The sequence below is a fragment of the Scylla paramamosain genome, chromosome 33 (assembly GCF_035594125.1).
Source record: "Scylla paramamosain isolate STU-SP2022 chromosome 33, ASM3559412v1, whole genome shotgun sequence".
NCBI lineage: Eukaryota > Metazoa > Arthropoda > Malacostraca > Decapoda > Portunidae > Scylla > Scylla paramamosain.
In genome coordinates, this window is record NC_087183.1 from 16,547,687 (window position 1) to 16,564,867 (window position 17,181).

Below are 17,181 nucleotides of genomic sequence, written 5' to 3' on the forward strand. Positions count from 1 at the left end.
GCCCTAGGAGAGAGAGAGAGAGAGAGAGAGAGAGAGAGAGAGAGAGAGAGAGAGAGAGAGAGAGAGAGAGAGAGAGAGAGAGAGAGAGAGAGAGAGAGAGAGAGAGAGAGAGAGAGAGAGAGAGAGAGAGAGAGAGAGAGAGAGAGAGAGAGAGAGAGAGAGAGAGAGAGAGAGAGAGAGAGAGAGAGAGAGAGAGAGAGAGAGAGAGACGGGTGGGGGAATGTGTAATCAGCAGGCTTGTTTACTAAACTTAACCCTGAATAGGTAAAAGAGTAATAATTGAAAAATTCAAGTGTTTCTAAATAACATTGCATAATGGCAGGAATGGAGGCTGAGGTCAAGGAGTCTGTCAAGATAACAACAGGTAAGATTATGAAAGGAAAGAGGGAGAGAATGTATGTAAAGGAAGCATTAAAGAACCAACACTGTCTTCTTCAGAAGTATAATCTTAATGTTATATGTGACATGCAGAAGATGAAGACTTGAGGTTACCAAGAAGAGTTGTTTTAGAAGGGGCATTTCATATTAGATGGAATAGTAGTAGAAAAAAATATCTTAATGCTATAATAAGTGACATGAAGCACAAGAAAGGATAATTTAAGCAAGAATAAGTCAAAAGTATTATCTTAATGTTATAAATGTGGAACATGGAACACAATATAGGAGAATTAAGTTAAGTAACAACAAAGATTTAGATGAGGGATGTATTTTCTTAATGGATTGAAAAGAAACATTCATGAAAGCTTCTAAGAAAGATGGAGCCCTTTTAGCAAAGTTATTAAACAACCTATTCTCAGAAGAGCCTTGGGGGGAAAGAAACTGTGGCACTGCATCCATATTCTTAAAATATTCTTTCTTTTACTAGAAAATATTGGAAAAAGATCATAGAAGGAAGAACATTACATTGTTAAATAAATACACAAAACAAATAAATGGATGAAGAATTTAAACCTTTTTTTATTTATTTATCAATCAATTTATCTCATTTTCTTATTCCAAGTTAAGAGTGTCAATGATGTATGTGAGTTAGTTGTGATTTGTCTGAGTCACCCCATGTGGGATTGCCAGCCAGACAGACTGATAGATAGATCCATCTTTAGATCCCACTTTAAATGCACACCTGTTGCTGGACGGTAATGTTTAACAAATCCGTCCCTGAGTGTGTGAAGGCCGAGAGAAGATCCTGTTTCCTCTGCTCCCATTCTGCTTGTTGTTGCTTCCAGTATAGCTTCTCAACCTCCTCACTTGTCTGCAACCAACAGGCTCATCACTATCTGAACTAATAGTCTAGAATATTATGTAATCTGTCATCATCAGAATTACTTATTATTATCAGTATCTCTAACCATAGATAATTAGGTAAATAAATAAATAAATAAATACATAAATGAAACTACTACTACAAGCTATTTACCATCTTTAAAAATTACTGAATGTTAGTATAATAAAACCTGAGAGAAACCCTTCAATAAATCATTACATGCTATTGGAGATTATAGAAACAAACATTTCTCCAGACACTAACTGCTTATTTCTCCGCTATATAGGGCACCTTTTGAAATTGTGACTTACACAATGAAGGGATCAGCACTGAAATTAAAGAACTAAATTAATCTAAGCCAAAACCTAACCTTGCCCTCAGATGAAAATGCTCATGTTATTTCACTCTCATCCCATGCCATATTGAAGATGCAACCCCAATTTTGGTTAATCGTTTTGGCCTTTTGGGGAATGGCACCTCAGTGAACCTTTATTTTTTATTTTTTCCATAAATGTATGTTTTCCTTAGCCAGTACTCATCTCACATAAAATGAAAATAATGGCAGTAATTTACTGTACCTTTACTGCATCTGATCTGGCAGCCATCAGTAACAAACAACTAGAAATTCCTTCATTAACATATTCAGCATCTGACCATTGGCACACACACACACACACACACACACACACACACACACACACACACACACACACACACACACACACACACACACACACAAACCTGCTTGCCCTGCCTGTTGCATCTCAATCACAGGTACCAGCTGTCATCCTCTGCCTGTGCCTCATACGAGTCCTGACATCATGCACAACCTTGATATATCCGGAATAATGTAACAAGTTTCCTCATGAAGAAATATCATCGGTTTGATCAGAATCCCTTGCATGGCTGATCTTACTGTGCACAAGGGCTAAAAATAATCAATGTGCGTGCACACACACACACACACACACACACACACACACACACACACACACACACACACACACACACACACACACACTTCAACTTATCCTTCTATTCATCCTCTCCACTCCCCACTACATCACTACTTACCCTACGTTTAGAGTCCTCAATGGCAGTAATGATGGCATTTTCCCTCTCATTCCTCAGAAAGGCTGCAATGTCAGTGTCTGCGAGGGCCTCCAAGGGTTGAAGAGTTTTGGATGTGGTCAGGGTCTCCAGGCGGTTGCCGATATGAGGCAGGTCAACTCCTCGTGAGCCAAGAAGTATTGCTCTGTGGAAAGGAAATGCTTACTGTGGGAGGACTGTAAGGCTTGTATTCAGAAACGCTTTGCTGTTTCACCACGACTATCTTCCAAGCCATACATATTACCCAGGTTCTCAAGAGTGTTTCTTATGTTAGTAATGTAGAGATCTTGTTTAATCTGTCACTAGAACTGTACAAAACATCCTTAAAAGTCACCCATATAATATATACTATAACGTTTTGAAAGTGCAGTGGAGGTGTGGGGCAGAAATGTTTCAGAGTCTGTATGGTTATCAAGATGACAAAAAGCTTCTTGTTTGTGCACATCATCTTTGAACAATGTGCAGTTTGGTTTCCTATGGGTAATTAGAACAATGCTACATGGGATCAAATAGTAAGAAATAGATAAATGGGTAGCCAATGAGAACACAAGAGAAACGTTTAGAAAGTTACTGTAAAGGGGAAAAATTATTTAAGCTTGTGGCTACAAATCCAAGAACTACTCGTACATAACTCTGTGACATGGGAACTGCTCAAGAGGGAAAATAAGAACTATAAGAAAATATAAAAGTCCAAGAAAAAATTATATGGGAACTGCTCAAGAGGGAAAATAAGAAGTATAAGAAAATATAAAAGTCCAAGAGAAAATTATGAGAAAAATTATACAAGACAGTGGCTAGAGTTTCTGGTACTATACTGCTCCGAGATGGAAATTGCTCAAGCGAAGAAATAATAAGAGTAGAAAACTGTCTTTGGAAATACTGCTGCTTACAAAAAAACTATTGTGATAAGAGGCAGACACTTCCTGACATTCAAGAGTGGATGGAAAAAAATGTCAAGAAGGAAAAAACAAAAAAGGGAAAAATGTATATGTTCAGAAAAAAATAAAGAAAACTTAAAGGAGGAAATTTTGTAATCAGGCTGCTAGTATTGAATTAATAAGAAGTCTTATGATTAAATTAATATGTATATGGGCAGGTGTAATAGTAAGGTACAGGTAGGCAGATTTACACAGGGACTGCCATGTGTGAGATTACTGGCTAAGAACAATAATAATAATAATAATAATAATAATAATAATAATAATAATAATAATAATAATAATAATAATAATAATAATAGTAGTAATACAGTGAATGAGAAAAAATAAAAGAAACTAAGTAAATATTTAAATCAATTAATAAACCAATAAGGAAAAAACTCTGGATGAATTAAAAACACAAAAAAGTAAAGTAAATGTAAAGAAGACTCAGTAACTGTAAAAACAAATATACAAATAAACAAATAAATAAATACAAGGACAAATAAAAAAATAAGTCATGTAAACACAAGTAGATCATACAATATTCCATCTGCAACATCTCACCAAGGTGGCAACAAAAAATAAATAAATAAATAAACAGATCAATAAACAAATTAACAATGTAAATATAACTAGCACCATATATATTCCACCTGCAACACCTCACATGCGACCGTACTTTAAAACAACTCTGCCCCGCGCCTCCACTATTTTCAAAAGCCTCTAGTTGATGTGACACGAGTTTTTTGAGGTATTTTTATGATTCTAGTGACAGATTAACAAGATATCTACATCATTAACGGGTAAAACGCTCCTGAGAACCCGAAAACAGTCGTGGTGTGTGTGAGAGAGAGAGAGAGAGAGAGAGAGAGAGAGAGAGAGAGAGAGAGAGAGAGAGAGAGAGAGAGAGAGAGAGAGAGAGAGAGAGAGCAAAACACTTCTGAATACTGGCGCAGATCAACAGCAAACCCAATGACACTAATCAGAGCCTTGACAGGAAAGCAGCCCCGTTAACGTGTCTCCAGGTGTCTCATGCAGCTAACCACATCCCTTACACGCTCGAACACGGACCTTCATGGTATTGAGAGAACAAATTATCAATTCATTTCCTCCAATGACCCAGCATTAGTTGACCTCCTCAGCTTATGGTGTCTAGCGTGGAGGTCAGCGTGTCTGTCCCTGTGACCCGCTGATAAGGTGATAGAGTGAAGGACCACACGAGTGTTATCAGTTTAAGTACACCACCCCCGTTACTTTTTGCCGTCTCTCTCTCTCTCTCTCTCTCTCTCTCTCTCTCTCTCTCTCTCTCTCTCTCTCTCTCTCTCTCTCTCTCTCTGGTCTACAGGAAAATGTGCTGAAAATTTTTACTGATAACATGTAATCTTTATTTAGAAATTTCTCTGGCAATTATTTTTTCTTACGTAATGTTGATCTTACAAGTAGTACGTAGTGGTGGTGGTGCTTGTAGTAGTAGTAGTAGTAGTAGTAGTAGTAGTAGTAGTAGTAGTAGTAGTAGTAGTAGTAGTAGTAGTAGTAGTGGTAGTAGTGGTGGTGGTGGTGGTGGTGGTGGTAATAGTGGTGGGTGGTAGTGCAACTTCAGATAAAGCATAAGTTTTCCTCTTTCCGGGAATAAAGTTTTTACTCCAATTCGGATCATCTCTCTCTCTCTCTCTCTCTCTCTCTCTCTCTCTCTCTCTCTCTCTCTCTCTCTCTCTCTCTCTCTCTCTCTCTCTCTCTCTCTCTCTCTCTCTCTCTCTCTCTCATTATACCACATCTGCCGCATATTTTTTTACCATCCGCCACACCCCACCGCTTTTTATAGCCAATCTTCCCTTTTATCTCCTTTTGTGTGTAGTACAGGAGGAAAAGAGGCAGAAAATCCTGTGCGAGCCATTGTGTCGGTTAAGCCGCCTGCCACAGCGCGCGTGACACTCACCTCTGAGGATGGACACGGGAAGAGGTAGTGTCGAGTCACTGTCTGAATGAGGAAGCAAGATACGGATTTTGAATGAGGAAGGAAGAGAGACATTTTCCAAGGTTTCTTTCCTCCTTGCCTGCCTTCCTTCCACTGACTCTGTAGCACACACACACACACACACACACACACAGACAGAAGATTGCATTATTTGCATTACTAGAGGAAGTGTGTGTGTGTGTGTGTGTGTGTGTGTGTGTGTGTGTGTGTGTGTGTGTGTGTGTGTGTGTGTGTGTGTGTGTGTGTGTGTGTGTGTGTGTGTGTGTGTGTGTGTGTGTGTGTGTGTGTGTATGGGTTTGCAGGAATCTCTTCATGACGCACGTAAGTCTTAACAAGCTTGAATGGTTTCCATGAATTATAATTATAGTAAATAAATCAACGAGCGGAAGTTACCATATAAGGCTTTTCACTTTACCAAGAGCTTTACACCCAAAAAAATAAATAAATAAATAAAAAATAAATAAATTTGAAAATGGTCGTGGTGAGAGAGAGAGAGAGAGAGAGAGAGAGAGAGAGAGAGAGAGAGAGAGAGAGAGAGAGAGAGAGAGAGAGAGAGAGAGAGAGAGAGAGAGAGAGCAAAACCTTACACAATACGAGCCTAGGACACCTAAGTAAGGGAGGGGTGATGAAGGTTTAAGTAACACCCGCCTTTCCTTATACAGCTGTCAGAGATGAATGGATGGGACTGTCCTTGTATACCTTATGAACCCGCCTCCAACCCACCTAACTTCTCCCCCACGCCCCACGTCGTGACCACATGTATGACTGAACCACACTCCTCACCTGATGAATTACGACAATAATACTGTTACCTGTGTTACCGACAAATGTGGCTGCGTGGAGAGAGAGAGAGAGAGAGAGAGAGAGAGAGAGAGAGAGAGAGAGAGAGAGAGAGAGAGAGAGAGAGAGAGAGAGAGAGAGAGAGAGTTAAATAAGGAAACGGTACAGACGACGACGACGACGACGACAACAATAACAACAACAACAACAACAAAACGAAGCACTTTGGTAAAAATAACAATAATAAAAAGAAAGTAAATAACAACTTTGCTCTATTGAATAAAACTGAAACACACACACACACACACACACACACACACACACACACACACACACACACACACACACACACACACACAGAAAAAGATTAAAGTTTGAACACACGCAACCTAACATCCTTAAAACGGACGAGGAAAAACAGAGCAAGTTATACATACATACATTTAAAAGTTAAGCCATACTATACATGGATGATGACACGCCCACAACAAAATGACACTTGCATTATAAATATATTGAGTTAACAATTCTTCTTTCTCCTTGTGTACGTATATAGATAGACACACTGCAAGACAAGAGGAGGAGGAGGAGGAGGAGGAGGAGGAGGAGGAGGAGGAGGAGGAGGAGGAGGAGGAGGAGGAGGAGGAGGAAGAGGAGGAGGAGTACTGACGTCAAATGCATACATCAACAATGAAAATAAAAAAGAAAAAAAAAGAAAAAGAAAGGAAGACAAAACAGGAAAAGAACGAAAAAGAGTAAATTATGAAAGAAAGCAAGAAAGACATAACTGAAATCAGAGATCTAGGTGAGAGGAAATCTGCCTTTCAGTCTAAAACGTGATGATGAAATGAAACAAAATGGCACGGCACACAAACAGATAAAAGAGAGGAAATGTACTCTCAAAGGAAGAGGTTAAACATGATTCTGACCATTCGAAGCAAGAAAGAAAGTGAAATATTACTTAAAGCTTAAAGGAAACATTAATTACCACACACACACACACACACACACACACACACAGAGAGAGAGAGAGAGAGAGAGAGAGAGAGAGAGAGAGAGAGAGAGAGAGAGAGAGAGAGAGAGAGAGAGAGAGAGAGAGAGAGAGAGAGAGAGAGAGAGAGAGAGAGAGAGAGAGAGAGAGAGAGAGAGAGAGAGAGAGAGAGAGAGAGAGAGAGAGTCCCCCTACAGAAACTTAACGATTTGACAGGATATTTTCGATTATCACATGACACGTAGCGAATGGTGAAAGAGAAAGAAAAAAATGAAAAAAAAAAAAAAAATTATAGTCAGTTCAGATTTTAAGATGAATCGGTGTATAACCTTAACAGATCCTAAATGCTTCCATTCAACTAGTCACTCAATTCGGATCTCCAGTGGGTTATGATTCTACAGTGAGCCGGTTCAGGTCCCACGTGCCTGCAACGAGTCAACAATAACTGTCTGAAGGCGGAGGTGCTTGACGCTGGCTGGTTGGCTGGTTACTATCTTCGTCTCCTTGAACTGCTCCAATCACGTCTCTTCTTTGTGACAGACGCAGTACCCTTTCAACTTTTCTTTTTTTTATTTTTTTATTCTCGGGTGTTAAAGAGTTCCTAAAGTTTTAAGTCTCAAATTCCATCCACATGTTTTATTTTACGCTCTAGGAAATGCTTACTTTTTTTTATGTAAGAGTTCTGGTTAATAAAAAGAGCTTGGAAATCTTTACTTTTCTTTTTTCCTTTTCTCAAATCCCACTCTTACTTTTCATTCTATACTCCGCGAAATCTTTATTTTTCTTTAGTAATTTCATGTTAAGAATTGTTCTGCGAAATGGGGAAAAAATCTAATAAAATCTTTACTTTCCTTTTCTTCTCTGTATGTGATGTTTCAGGAAAAAAATGAAAATCTTTCCTGTTTTTCTTTTTTGTAAGTTTTATGTGGTTTCTACCAAATATTAATAAAAAAAATGGAAAATCTCACTAATGGTGCCAAAAAGACAGTGAAGACAGTCCAATATTACCCGGCGAAGTGTCTTGCAACCTCCCTCTTGGAAAAGTCAATGATCATAAGGAAGATGAAAACCAGGAGCAGAAAGTTTCACAGATAACCAGTAGCAGGGATGAAAGATTGCAGTAGAGCCGTGAATAGAATATGGAAGACAGGAGCCATGTGAAGCGGTGCGGAAGGATTATAAAGCAGGCAAGAAGTTCCAGAATTTACCGGTAAAAAGAGATGAAAAGATTGCATGACAGCGGACCGAATATGGATGAGAGAAGTCATTTGAAGCGGCGTATCAAAAGAAAGAAACATCAAGCATTTCTAGAACATTTTAGTAGTTCGTGCTTCTCTTTTCCTAATAACTTATGTAACTGGGATCGACCTCGCTTGGAGTCTACGAGATAATATTATCAGGAGAGCGATGGCAGTGGTGGCGGCGGCGGTGCTGGTGGTGGTGGTGGTGGAGAGGCAGGCGCTCAGAACTCCTTGTCTCACCACCAAATACATCTTAGCGATAAGGGCGATAAGAGAAAAGAGGCGATGATAAGATTCTAGGGTCGTAGGGTATTCGTGCGTGTGTGTGTGTGTATAACAAGAGCACACACACACACACACACACACACACACACACACACACACACACACACACACACACACACACACACATACACACACACAGATCAGATAGCTTACACTTTCAACATCACATCTCTTCTTTTAATATCCGGATCTAGTGAGAGAGAGAGAGAGAGAGAGAGAGAGAGAGAGAGAGAGAGAGAGAGAGAGAGAGAGAGAGAGAGAGAGAGAGAGAGAGAGAGAGAGAGAGAGAGAGAGAGAGAGAGAGAGAGAGAGAGAGAGAGAGAGAGAGAGACTCATTATAGGTTACAGTAATCTGGGCCATTTTTTATTTTATTTTATTTTTTTTTTTACATAGTGCTGAGAAAGTAACAGAGATCCGCAGTCACTATCTCACTTTCCACCTCCGATCTTTCTCAGAACCACACTGTGAAACATTCCTGCGCCGCACCTCTTCTTCTACTTTCAAAAGGCTTTACAGTAGTTGAAGTGAAACAGGTTAAGGGTGTTTTTGGGGTTCTAGTGACATATTAAGAAGATTTTCACGATACTAACAGGAGAAACACTCTTGAGAACGTGGCTAATCATCTGCGTGGCCTTCAAAAATAGCCGTGGTGAGAGAGCAGTATATTTCTGAGTGAGGCCCTGGGTCAGTTACTCCACTCAGCTGCAGCGGAAAATTAAACCTGAACTTAAGAAACACTTGAGGTACTTGAAACACACTTTACCATGCCTTACACTACAGTAAGTACGAGGAAGAAAAGATCGTATACTGAGAGAGAAGTACTAAACGTTAACTGTGAAGGAAAAAAAACAGGAATTTAGAAGGAAAAACTGAACAAACCGAGGAGGAAAAAACAAACACGAAAAATCTAGGAAATGGATCGTGAAAGGAGGAGGAAAATTAAATGTAAAAATGTGACCTATGGAAGTAAGAAAAAACATAAAAATACCCAAATATCATGGCCTTTACTGTGAGAGAGAGAGAGAGAGAGAGAGAGAGAGAGAGAGAGAGAGAGAGAGAGAGAGAGAGAGAGAGAGAGAGAGAGAGAGAGTCTTGATATCTTAGAGGAAAGAGTTATAAAAAAAACGAAGCTTGCTCTCTCTCTCTCTCTCTCTCTCTCTCTCTCTCTCTCTCTCTCTCTCTCTCTCTCTCTCTCTCTCTCTCTCTGTGGTGCTCTTTGTTATCTAGAGAAAAATTCAATTAGAAGCAGCAATGGGTGAGGGGCATTACTCCTGAAAATGGAAGTAAATTTGTTGTATATTATTGGTCATTAAACGAGAAGGAAAGAATTTAATTAGACACAAAAATGGATCGAATACAAGACTCCTGCTAGTGGAAGTAAATGTATGTTATGTTCTTGGTTATTAAGAGAAAAAGTGAATTGGACGCAAACTATTTTTGGAAACGGAAGCAAATATATACTATGCTCTTTGTTAAAGGAAACAGGAATCAAATTAGACGCAAAAAATAAATTAAATGAAGAGGTATCTGAACATCTAATGAAAATAAATAAATAAGTAAATGAATAAATAAAAACTAATTTCTTGCTAACCCCCAAAAAAAGCGAGTCATTCATAATTAAGGCGTGTGACAAATGATACAAAATATTCCAGAAGTATAAGGATAAGGCCGGAACGTCCAATGAATATTCTGTAATTACCATGGGACAGTTCTGAGAAAAGAAAAAAAAAAAAAGTTAGGTTTCGTGAGTTTCGTTACCCAGTGAGGCCTAAAGCACTGGATCAGGCTGTACTGTGAACTTATCATTAAACCCAGCTGTGACCTCACTGAACGTTCCCCTTTGTGTCTCACAACACAAGGAGGCAGTCACAGCCTGCCCTCTAAAGACAACTCTCTTCCTCCACACAAAACTACAAGCACCTAATATCACACACAATCTTCACTCAAAATTTCAAAATTATCATGGCGACTCCTACGTATCAATAACGCAGAATCCTTGTTAACATATCAATGATCGCGGAAACGCCATTAAAAATTCCTGTAATTTCCTTAAGAGTCTGTTGAAAGAGGTGGAGGTAAGACACCGAAGTGTTTTAATAAGAATACACTCCTAATATTTATATCACTCTTGAAAACTCCCACCAGAGCCTATTAAACTACACTGGAATCATGGAGACACCTTCGAAAACTCTAACACTTTCTACTAGAGGTGTTTAACGATGACTGGAACCATGAAAACCTCCTTGAAAACTACAACAACTTTCATTACAATCTCGGACATTAGTTTTGTGACTGTTGGTGGAGAGGACTTTTCTGGCAAAACGGTAAGTTAAAATCAGTGCACGGGATTCCTTAAAGTTACAGGATGCGCCTCTCTCATGTTTTGTAACCTAAAGATACGTAATCCTTTAACCTTTGGGCAATACACAGGCTATCCCCCCCTCTCTCTCTCTCTCTCTCTCTCTCTCTCTCTCTCTCTCTCTCTCTCTCTCTCTTTCCACGATGACTCAATCCATAATGTTTCTTTTGTCTCCCATTTTCTTTTCTTTTCTTATTTTTTTCTTTAGCTGGGAAAATTCTTATCAATATATCAATTTTATTTCATCAGCATCTATATATCCATTATTTCATTTCCTGCCTTTTACTGAAAAAAAAAATCTGAAGGAGAGAAGAGAGAACCAGGAGAAAAGTACACTATAATGATGATAATGATGAGTAATGATAGTGAGAAATGATGACGATGAGGCATGGGAAGAAAATTCTCTCTCTCTCTCTCTCTCTCTCTCTCTCTCTCTCTCTCTCTCTCTCTCTCTCTCTCTCTCTCTCTCTCTCTCTAGTGTGCTCGAGCAGCCTCTTCATCCCGAAACTTGAACATAAGAACATAAGAAATAAGGGAAGCTGCAAGAAGCGACCATTGAGTGCGTACATTTGAAGCCACTCACCCCCTTTTTTTTTCTTTAAAGTTAATAAAGAACGATACTACATGAATACGCATAAAAGAAAGTATAATTCAGTGTATACGCAAGAAGGCACACTATAGGAATATACTCTTACTAATATATATATATACTTAAATCCAGCAGCGCACAGCACCCACGGTTTCGGATGCAGTGATTATTAAAAAACAGTGACGCGATGTACCGGACAGTTCTCTCATACAGTCATATCCGCAACACACCTTCGTAATTGCATGTCAGCTGACACAATGACGTACTGGAGCTGGTTTTGGTAAATTGTATTTATATGTAGGTATTCATTCATTGCTAATCCTTTTCTTTCTCTTTATTATTATTATTACTATTATTATTATTATTATTATTACTATTATTATTATTATTATTATTAGTAGTAGTAGTAGTAGTAGTAGTAGTAGTAGTAGTAGTAGTAGTAGTAGTAGTAGTAGTATGCGCTTTGAGAACAGGCCAATTACACAGCTAGAAAGCGCATTACTAAATATGTCAACAAAATAAATAAATAGATAAAGTAAATAAATAGATAAAAATACATTGACACACATACTCATCTATATTGTTTCCTACACTGGAGGATACGTGAACACTCCAACACTTGACGATAGTAACACAAGGAAAGAGCTGGATGATATTATAAGCACGTTACCTCCAGAATCAGACAGGTTCGTACACATTCACAAGATAACTTAAACCACACGCCTCACCACAATTACTGCATTCACTCACCCAAGAACAAAAAATAAATAAATAAACAAAAATAAATAAATAAATAAATAGATAAAGAAAGAAAAAAACATGACTAGAAGGAAAATAGCGAGTGTAATCAGGAAACCAAGGCAGGAATTTAAGCGTAATAGTTCACAGCCACGCGTAACCGGTTTTGATGAAGACTGACAAGTGAGCTCCATTCATTGATTTGAGTGTGTGGAAGACGCGAGGTAATGTGAATACGTGGTAACAGATGGTGCTGGGAATTATTGTTTATGATGATGGTGCTGATGGTAGTGGTGGTGGTGGATGTGGTGGTGGATGTCAGGGTAACAAATCAGCGTGAGACACTCTGCTAAGAAGGAAAGTGAGGCCAAAATTCGTTAAATGCTTGAGGAAAAACTCGCCAAAATTATAGTTGAAAGTCAAATTAAGATATTAAGAACACTACTAAGAAACATAAAAAGGAAAAAACTCTCTCTCTCTCTCTCTCTCTCTCTCTCTCTCTCTCTCTCTCTCTCTCTCTCTCTCTCTCTCTCTCTCTCTCTCTCTTCTGTGTTTTATCCCATCTAGAGAGAGAGAGAGAGAGAGAGAGAGAGAGAGAGAGAGAGAGAGAGAGAGAGAGAGAGAGAGAGAGAGATAATATTTTTCGTTTATATTTTCCTTAACATTCCTAATTTCCCTATTTAAGACTTAGAATTGGAGTATCCTCTCCTTGTGGACTCAAAACATTTTAGCCGAATTTTCTTTGTAGCAAACATCACCAGAGCTGTTTTTTTTTTTTTTTTTTTTGGTCACTACGCACAAGAGAACAAGAACAAGAACAAGGATAGCAACATCATCTCCACCGCAACCACTGCCACCATCATAAGCACCACCAACAGCAAGAAACAACGGGATTACTAAACCAACCTATGCACGCACACACCGTCTCACGTTCTCTCCCACTATGATAATGAATGAGGTCGACTCTTGTCAACCTGCACGCCAAGACCCAGTTAGTGTGCAGCTGTGTATGAGGTACTATTGGTTAAGCTTCTCCTCCACCCTCCCCCTTCTTTAATTTTGATTTATTTTTTCCTGTTTTTCCTCGAGTAAGCGTGGTGATTGTGGCTAGACAGGCATGAGGTCTAAGTTGTCTTGTGTTTCTACTTATGTACCGTACGTGGCTGTATATATAATTAATGAGGTGAAGATAATTTTTACGTATTTATCCTGCTTTTACTTCCTCCAGTGTTATAATGCCTGAAGGACACTAGACTCTCTCTCTCTCTCTCTCTCTCTCTCTCTCTCTCTCTCTCTCTCTCTCTCTCTCTCTCTCTCTCTCCCTGAGGACTGTCAGCAGAGATTCACCTGACCTGCACCAACACCTGTGTGAGTAATTACAGTCGCCAGGTATACGCACTCACACACACTGCCATATTATCGTGTTGCAGACTGCTCACCTTGCACACACACACACACACCACTGCAGTACTAGTATTCAACCTCTGACCATCAACAAACACACTACTTCTTCGTATGAAGTCACTCATGGTATTCCGTAAATACGGGAAAAAAAGAGAAAGACGCCTCCCCAAGCTCATAATATATAGTAGAGCACTGCACGGAGCGCAGTCGGCCAGTACCACTTCAGCCGTCAGAGCGGAAGGTAGTCGAAGCGTGCTCTCCGCGTCCCCGCTCGGCACATCAACCTTGCGACTTTCTCCCAGCGTTAGTGCGTTCACGATGCAATTTAAGACCACCGATGACCCGCGGCAAGGATCCTTGCCGCCTGGGGTAGCCGAGACGCCCTCCGCACCGCGGCACCACCATTCCAGAGGACACGCAAAGCTACGCCACCGATGCCCGTTTGGCTGTAGCCGCACCCACGCCCACACGGAGGGTCAACACTCACACCCTGGCAACAACGAGGCGCCACAGGGCACGGCCGACACTCACTACCACAATCACCGATCCACGGCGACGCCCCTCGTGTACCTGCCTCTCCACCACCACCACATCCCCTACCAGCGCACCTCACCCCCGCCCCAGCAGCAGCACCACCACCAGCAGGCAGTGAGCAGCGGTGGCATGGTCAGCAGGGGCGTGAGTGAATGGAGGGTGCTGTCTTTAGTCTCCAAGCAAGAAGTCTCCACTAACTACCTCACTAAACCTCTCATCCCCGTGGACTTCAGACGGCAGGCTATTCAGTACATGTAAGTATACTATCTGTACACGCACACTGCCTAAATAATAAACCGTTTATTATTATTATTACACACACACACACACACACACACACACACACACACACACACACACAGTTTTTTTTCTCTCTCTCAATATCCATTGTGCATTTTCCTTAACGGAATGCATGTAATGAAAGACTGGAGGAGCGAAAGCAGCCGAGAAAAGAGGAAGTAAAGAAGGAAGGAAGGAAAGTAGAAAGGAGTTTGTGAAGGCGTGCGAATATTGAAAAAAGAAAAGAAAAAAATATATATATATATAGAGAGAGAGAGAGAGAGAGAGAGAGAGAGAGAGAGAGAGAGAGAGAGAGTCGAACATAATGTAGATGTAGGGGATAAAAAATAAATAAATAAATTAGTAGAACACAGAGGGAGGGAAAAGGAGTGGAAAAAATACAAAATAGGAAATGGAAAAATAATAATGATAATAATGAAACACACAAACAATAACGAATAAGGAAAATATGGGGCGAGAGAGAGAGAGAGAGAGAGAGAGAGAGAGAGAGAGAGAGAGAGAGAGAGAGAGAGACTTAAAACTACATGTCATCACCTTCGCTATTAAACACTCGTCGCTAGCAGGAAAAAGGGAGAAAATTATCTCAACGCCCAGCATGACGACGAGAGAGAGAGAGAGAGAGAGAGAGAGAGAGAGAGAGAGAGAGAGAGAGAGAGAGAGAGAGAGAGAGAGACCCTTGCCCAAATTAGGATAAACAAACACCACTGTAATGATACATAAAGGCAGTGACTGACTAAGCGACTGACAAACTAAGCTGTTCAGACCTTGGGAATAAATGGCTGACTCCAGGGGCGGCCAACAAAAAAATAAACATGGGCCTCGCCGTCACGAAAAACGGCATCTTGTGTTCAAGTGACGCCGTGCATGAGGAAAATCTTTAAATATTTGTGGGGATAGATAAAATTAAGAAGGGGTTAATTTTTTAATGATTATTACTACAAAATTAAACTTGGATTCCAATGGCTCAAGTGACGTTTAGTAAGATTACACTTTCGATATCAAAGTTAAACGGACTGTAATGGTTAAAATAATGTTACGTGACGGTAAACTTACAGTAATAGTAAGACGATGAAGAAGGAGAAAGACGATGACGAAGAAGGAGAGAAAAAAAAATATGCTTTAACACAATAATTAAACTGCAAGATAAACTTTTGGCACTGAAGATTAAAATAACGTTGTGTAAGAGATTAACAGAATTATAAATGAAGATGAACGTGTTGATGATTAACTTAGAGCCTGATGATGATGAAGGTGCTAATACTTAATATACCCTAACCTATGCAAACCAACCCCCCTCTTCTTCGATCCCTACCAAACCAAACCAAACTAAACCAAACCAGAATTACACCCCGTCTTCTTCTTCCCCTACCAAACCAAACCAAACCACACCACACCTCCTCTTCTTCTTCTCATACCAAGCCAAACCAGGCCATACTAAACCAGACCATACCCCTTCTTCTTCTTCCCTTAACAAACCACATTCCCTCTTCTTCTTTTACCAAAGCAAACCAAGCCATACTTAACCTGACCTAACCGCACCCTCTTCTTTCCTACAGGAGCAAAAGGCTACAGATGGATGCCAATATTTATATCCGGAGCGGTAAAGTAATTGAAAGGAGGATTCTGGCCCTGGAAGAGCAGGTGTACAACTCTAGCTCATCACAGGTGAGTTATCATATACACTTTTTTTCTCTCTCTCTCTCTCTCTCTCTCTCTCTCTCTCTTGCTTTTATTATCTTCTTTTATGGAATATTAGGGCAACTTTTCTTGTTAATGCAGCTCTCTCTCTCTCTCTCTCTCTCTCTCTCTCTCTCTCTCTCTCTCTCTCGTAAGTGTTGAGTAATCATGACTTCATATCAAAGTTAAAATTTCAAGTAGTGACAGGAAAATTTGTGAAACAATGGGAAAACCTTATTACACATAGAGAGAGAGAGAGAGAGAGAGAGAGAGAGAGAGAGAGAGAGAGAGAGAGAGAGAGAGAGAGACCCCGTTCGATATAGTCATAAGATAGAAATATACACATTATAACAATAAAAAGAAAAATGGATAGACAAAGAAAAGAAAGAAGAGAAAGATAACGGAGATAAAAACACGAAACTAAGAGAGAGAGAGAGAGAGAGAGAGAGAGAGAGAGAGAGAGAGAGAGAGAGAGAGAGAGAGAGAGAGAGCAGATTCTCACCGATGTAAACACGCTGAACCGCACGTACGCCATGCAATAACAACAATAAAATAATGGATAAACACAGCGAAGGACGGGGTCACGCACACACACACACACACACACACACAAGAGAGAGAGAGAGAGAGAGAGAGAGAGAGAGAGAGAGAGAGAGAGAGAGAGAGAGAGAGAGAGAGAGAGAGAGAGCCCAAATAGATTAGAGTACAGAGATAACAAAACTCATTTCCTCCGTCCTTCCTTCCCTACCAGGCTGAATACATCACCAAGCTTGCGTCAAGACTGGCAACTATTCTGCGGCACATCGACAAATGCAGGTCACCAAGGGCACCAGTGACCCTCCAGTCCCAGCAGGAGAAGGTCATGTGACACGGACCGTCCCTAGCAGCATCAACAGACGAAGGCGCAGTAGGAATAGGTGAAGATAAGGTTACAAACACCGCATCTCAGCTACCACCAGCACCACCATCATCACTATCACCACCAGGGAGGGAAGAGAAGGATGGGGACAGTGGCG

At 40.1% G+C, this 17,181-nt stretch overlaps 2 protein-coding genes across 2 annotated transcripts in view; one reads left to right on the forward strand and one right to left on the reverse strand.

Annotated features, from left to right (window-relative positions):
- Nucleotides 1-17,181, reverse strand: part of LOC135089818 (nuclear pore complex protein Nup93-like) — a 39,513-nt gene that overhangs the window by 8,835 nt on the left and 13,497 nt on the right. Inside the window, exons 3-4 of the mRNA XM_063985910.1 lie at nucleotides 2,336-2,516; nucleotides 1,121-1,249 (exon numbers count right to left, since the gene is read on the reverse strand). Of these exons, the coding sequence (XP_063841980.1) occupies nucleotides 1,121-1,249; nucleotides 2,336-2,516 (310 nt within the window). The remainder of the gene's footprint in view (nucleotides 1-1,120; nucleotides 1,250-2,335; nucleotides 2,517-17,181) is intronic.
- Nucleotides 13,850-17,181, forward strand: part of LOC135089819 (uncharacterized) — a 4,132-nt gene continuing 800 nt past the window's right edge. The window contains exons 1-3 of the mRNA XM_063985911.1: nucleotides 13,850-14,442; nucleotides 16,045-16,153; nucleotides 16,917-17,181. The exon at nucleotides 16,917-17,181 is cut by the window's right edge and continues 800 nt beyond it. Of these exons, the coding sequence (XP_063841981.1) occupies nucleotides 13,973-14,442; nucleotides 16,045-16,153; nucleotides 16,917-17,033 (696 nt within the window). The 5' untranslated portion in view covers nucleotides 13,850-13,972 and the 3' untranslated portion in view covers nucleotides 17,034-17,181. The remainder of the gene's footprint in view (nucleotides 14,443-16,044; nucleotides 16,154-16,916) is intronic.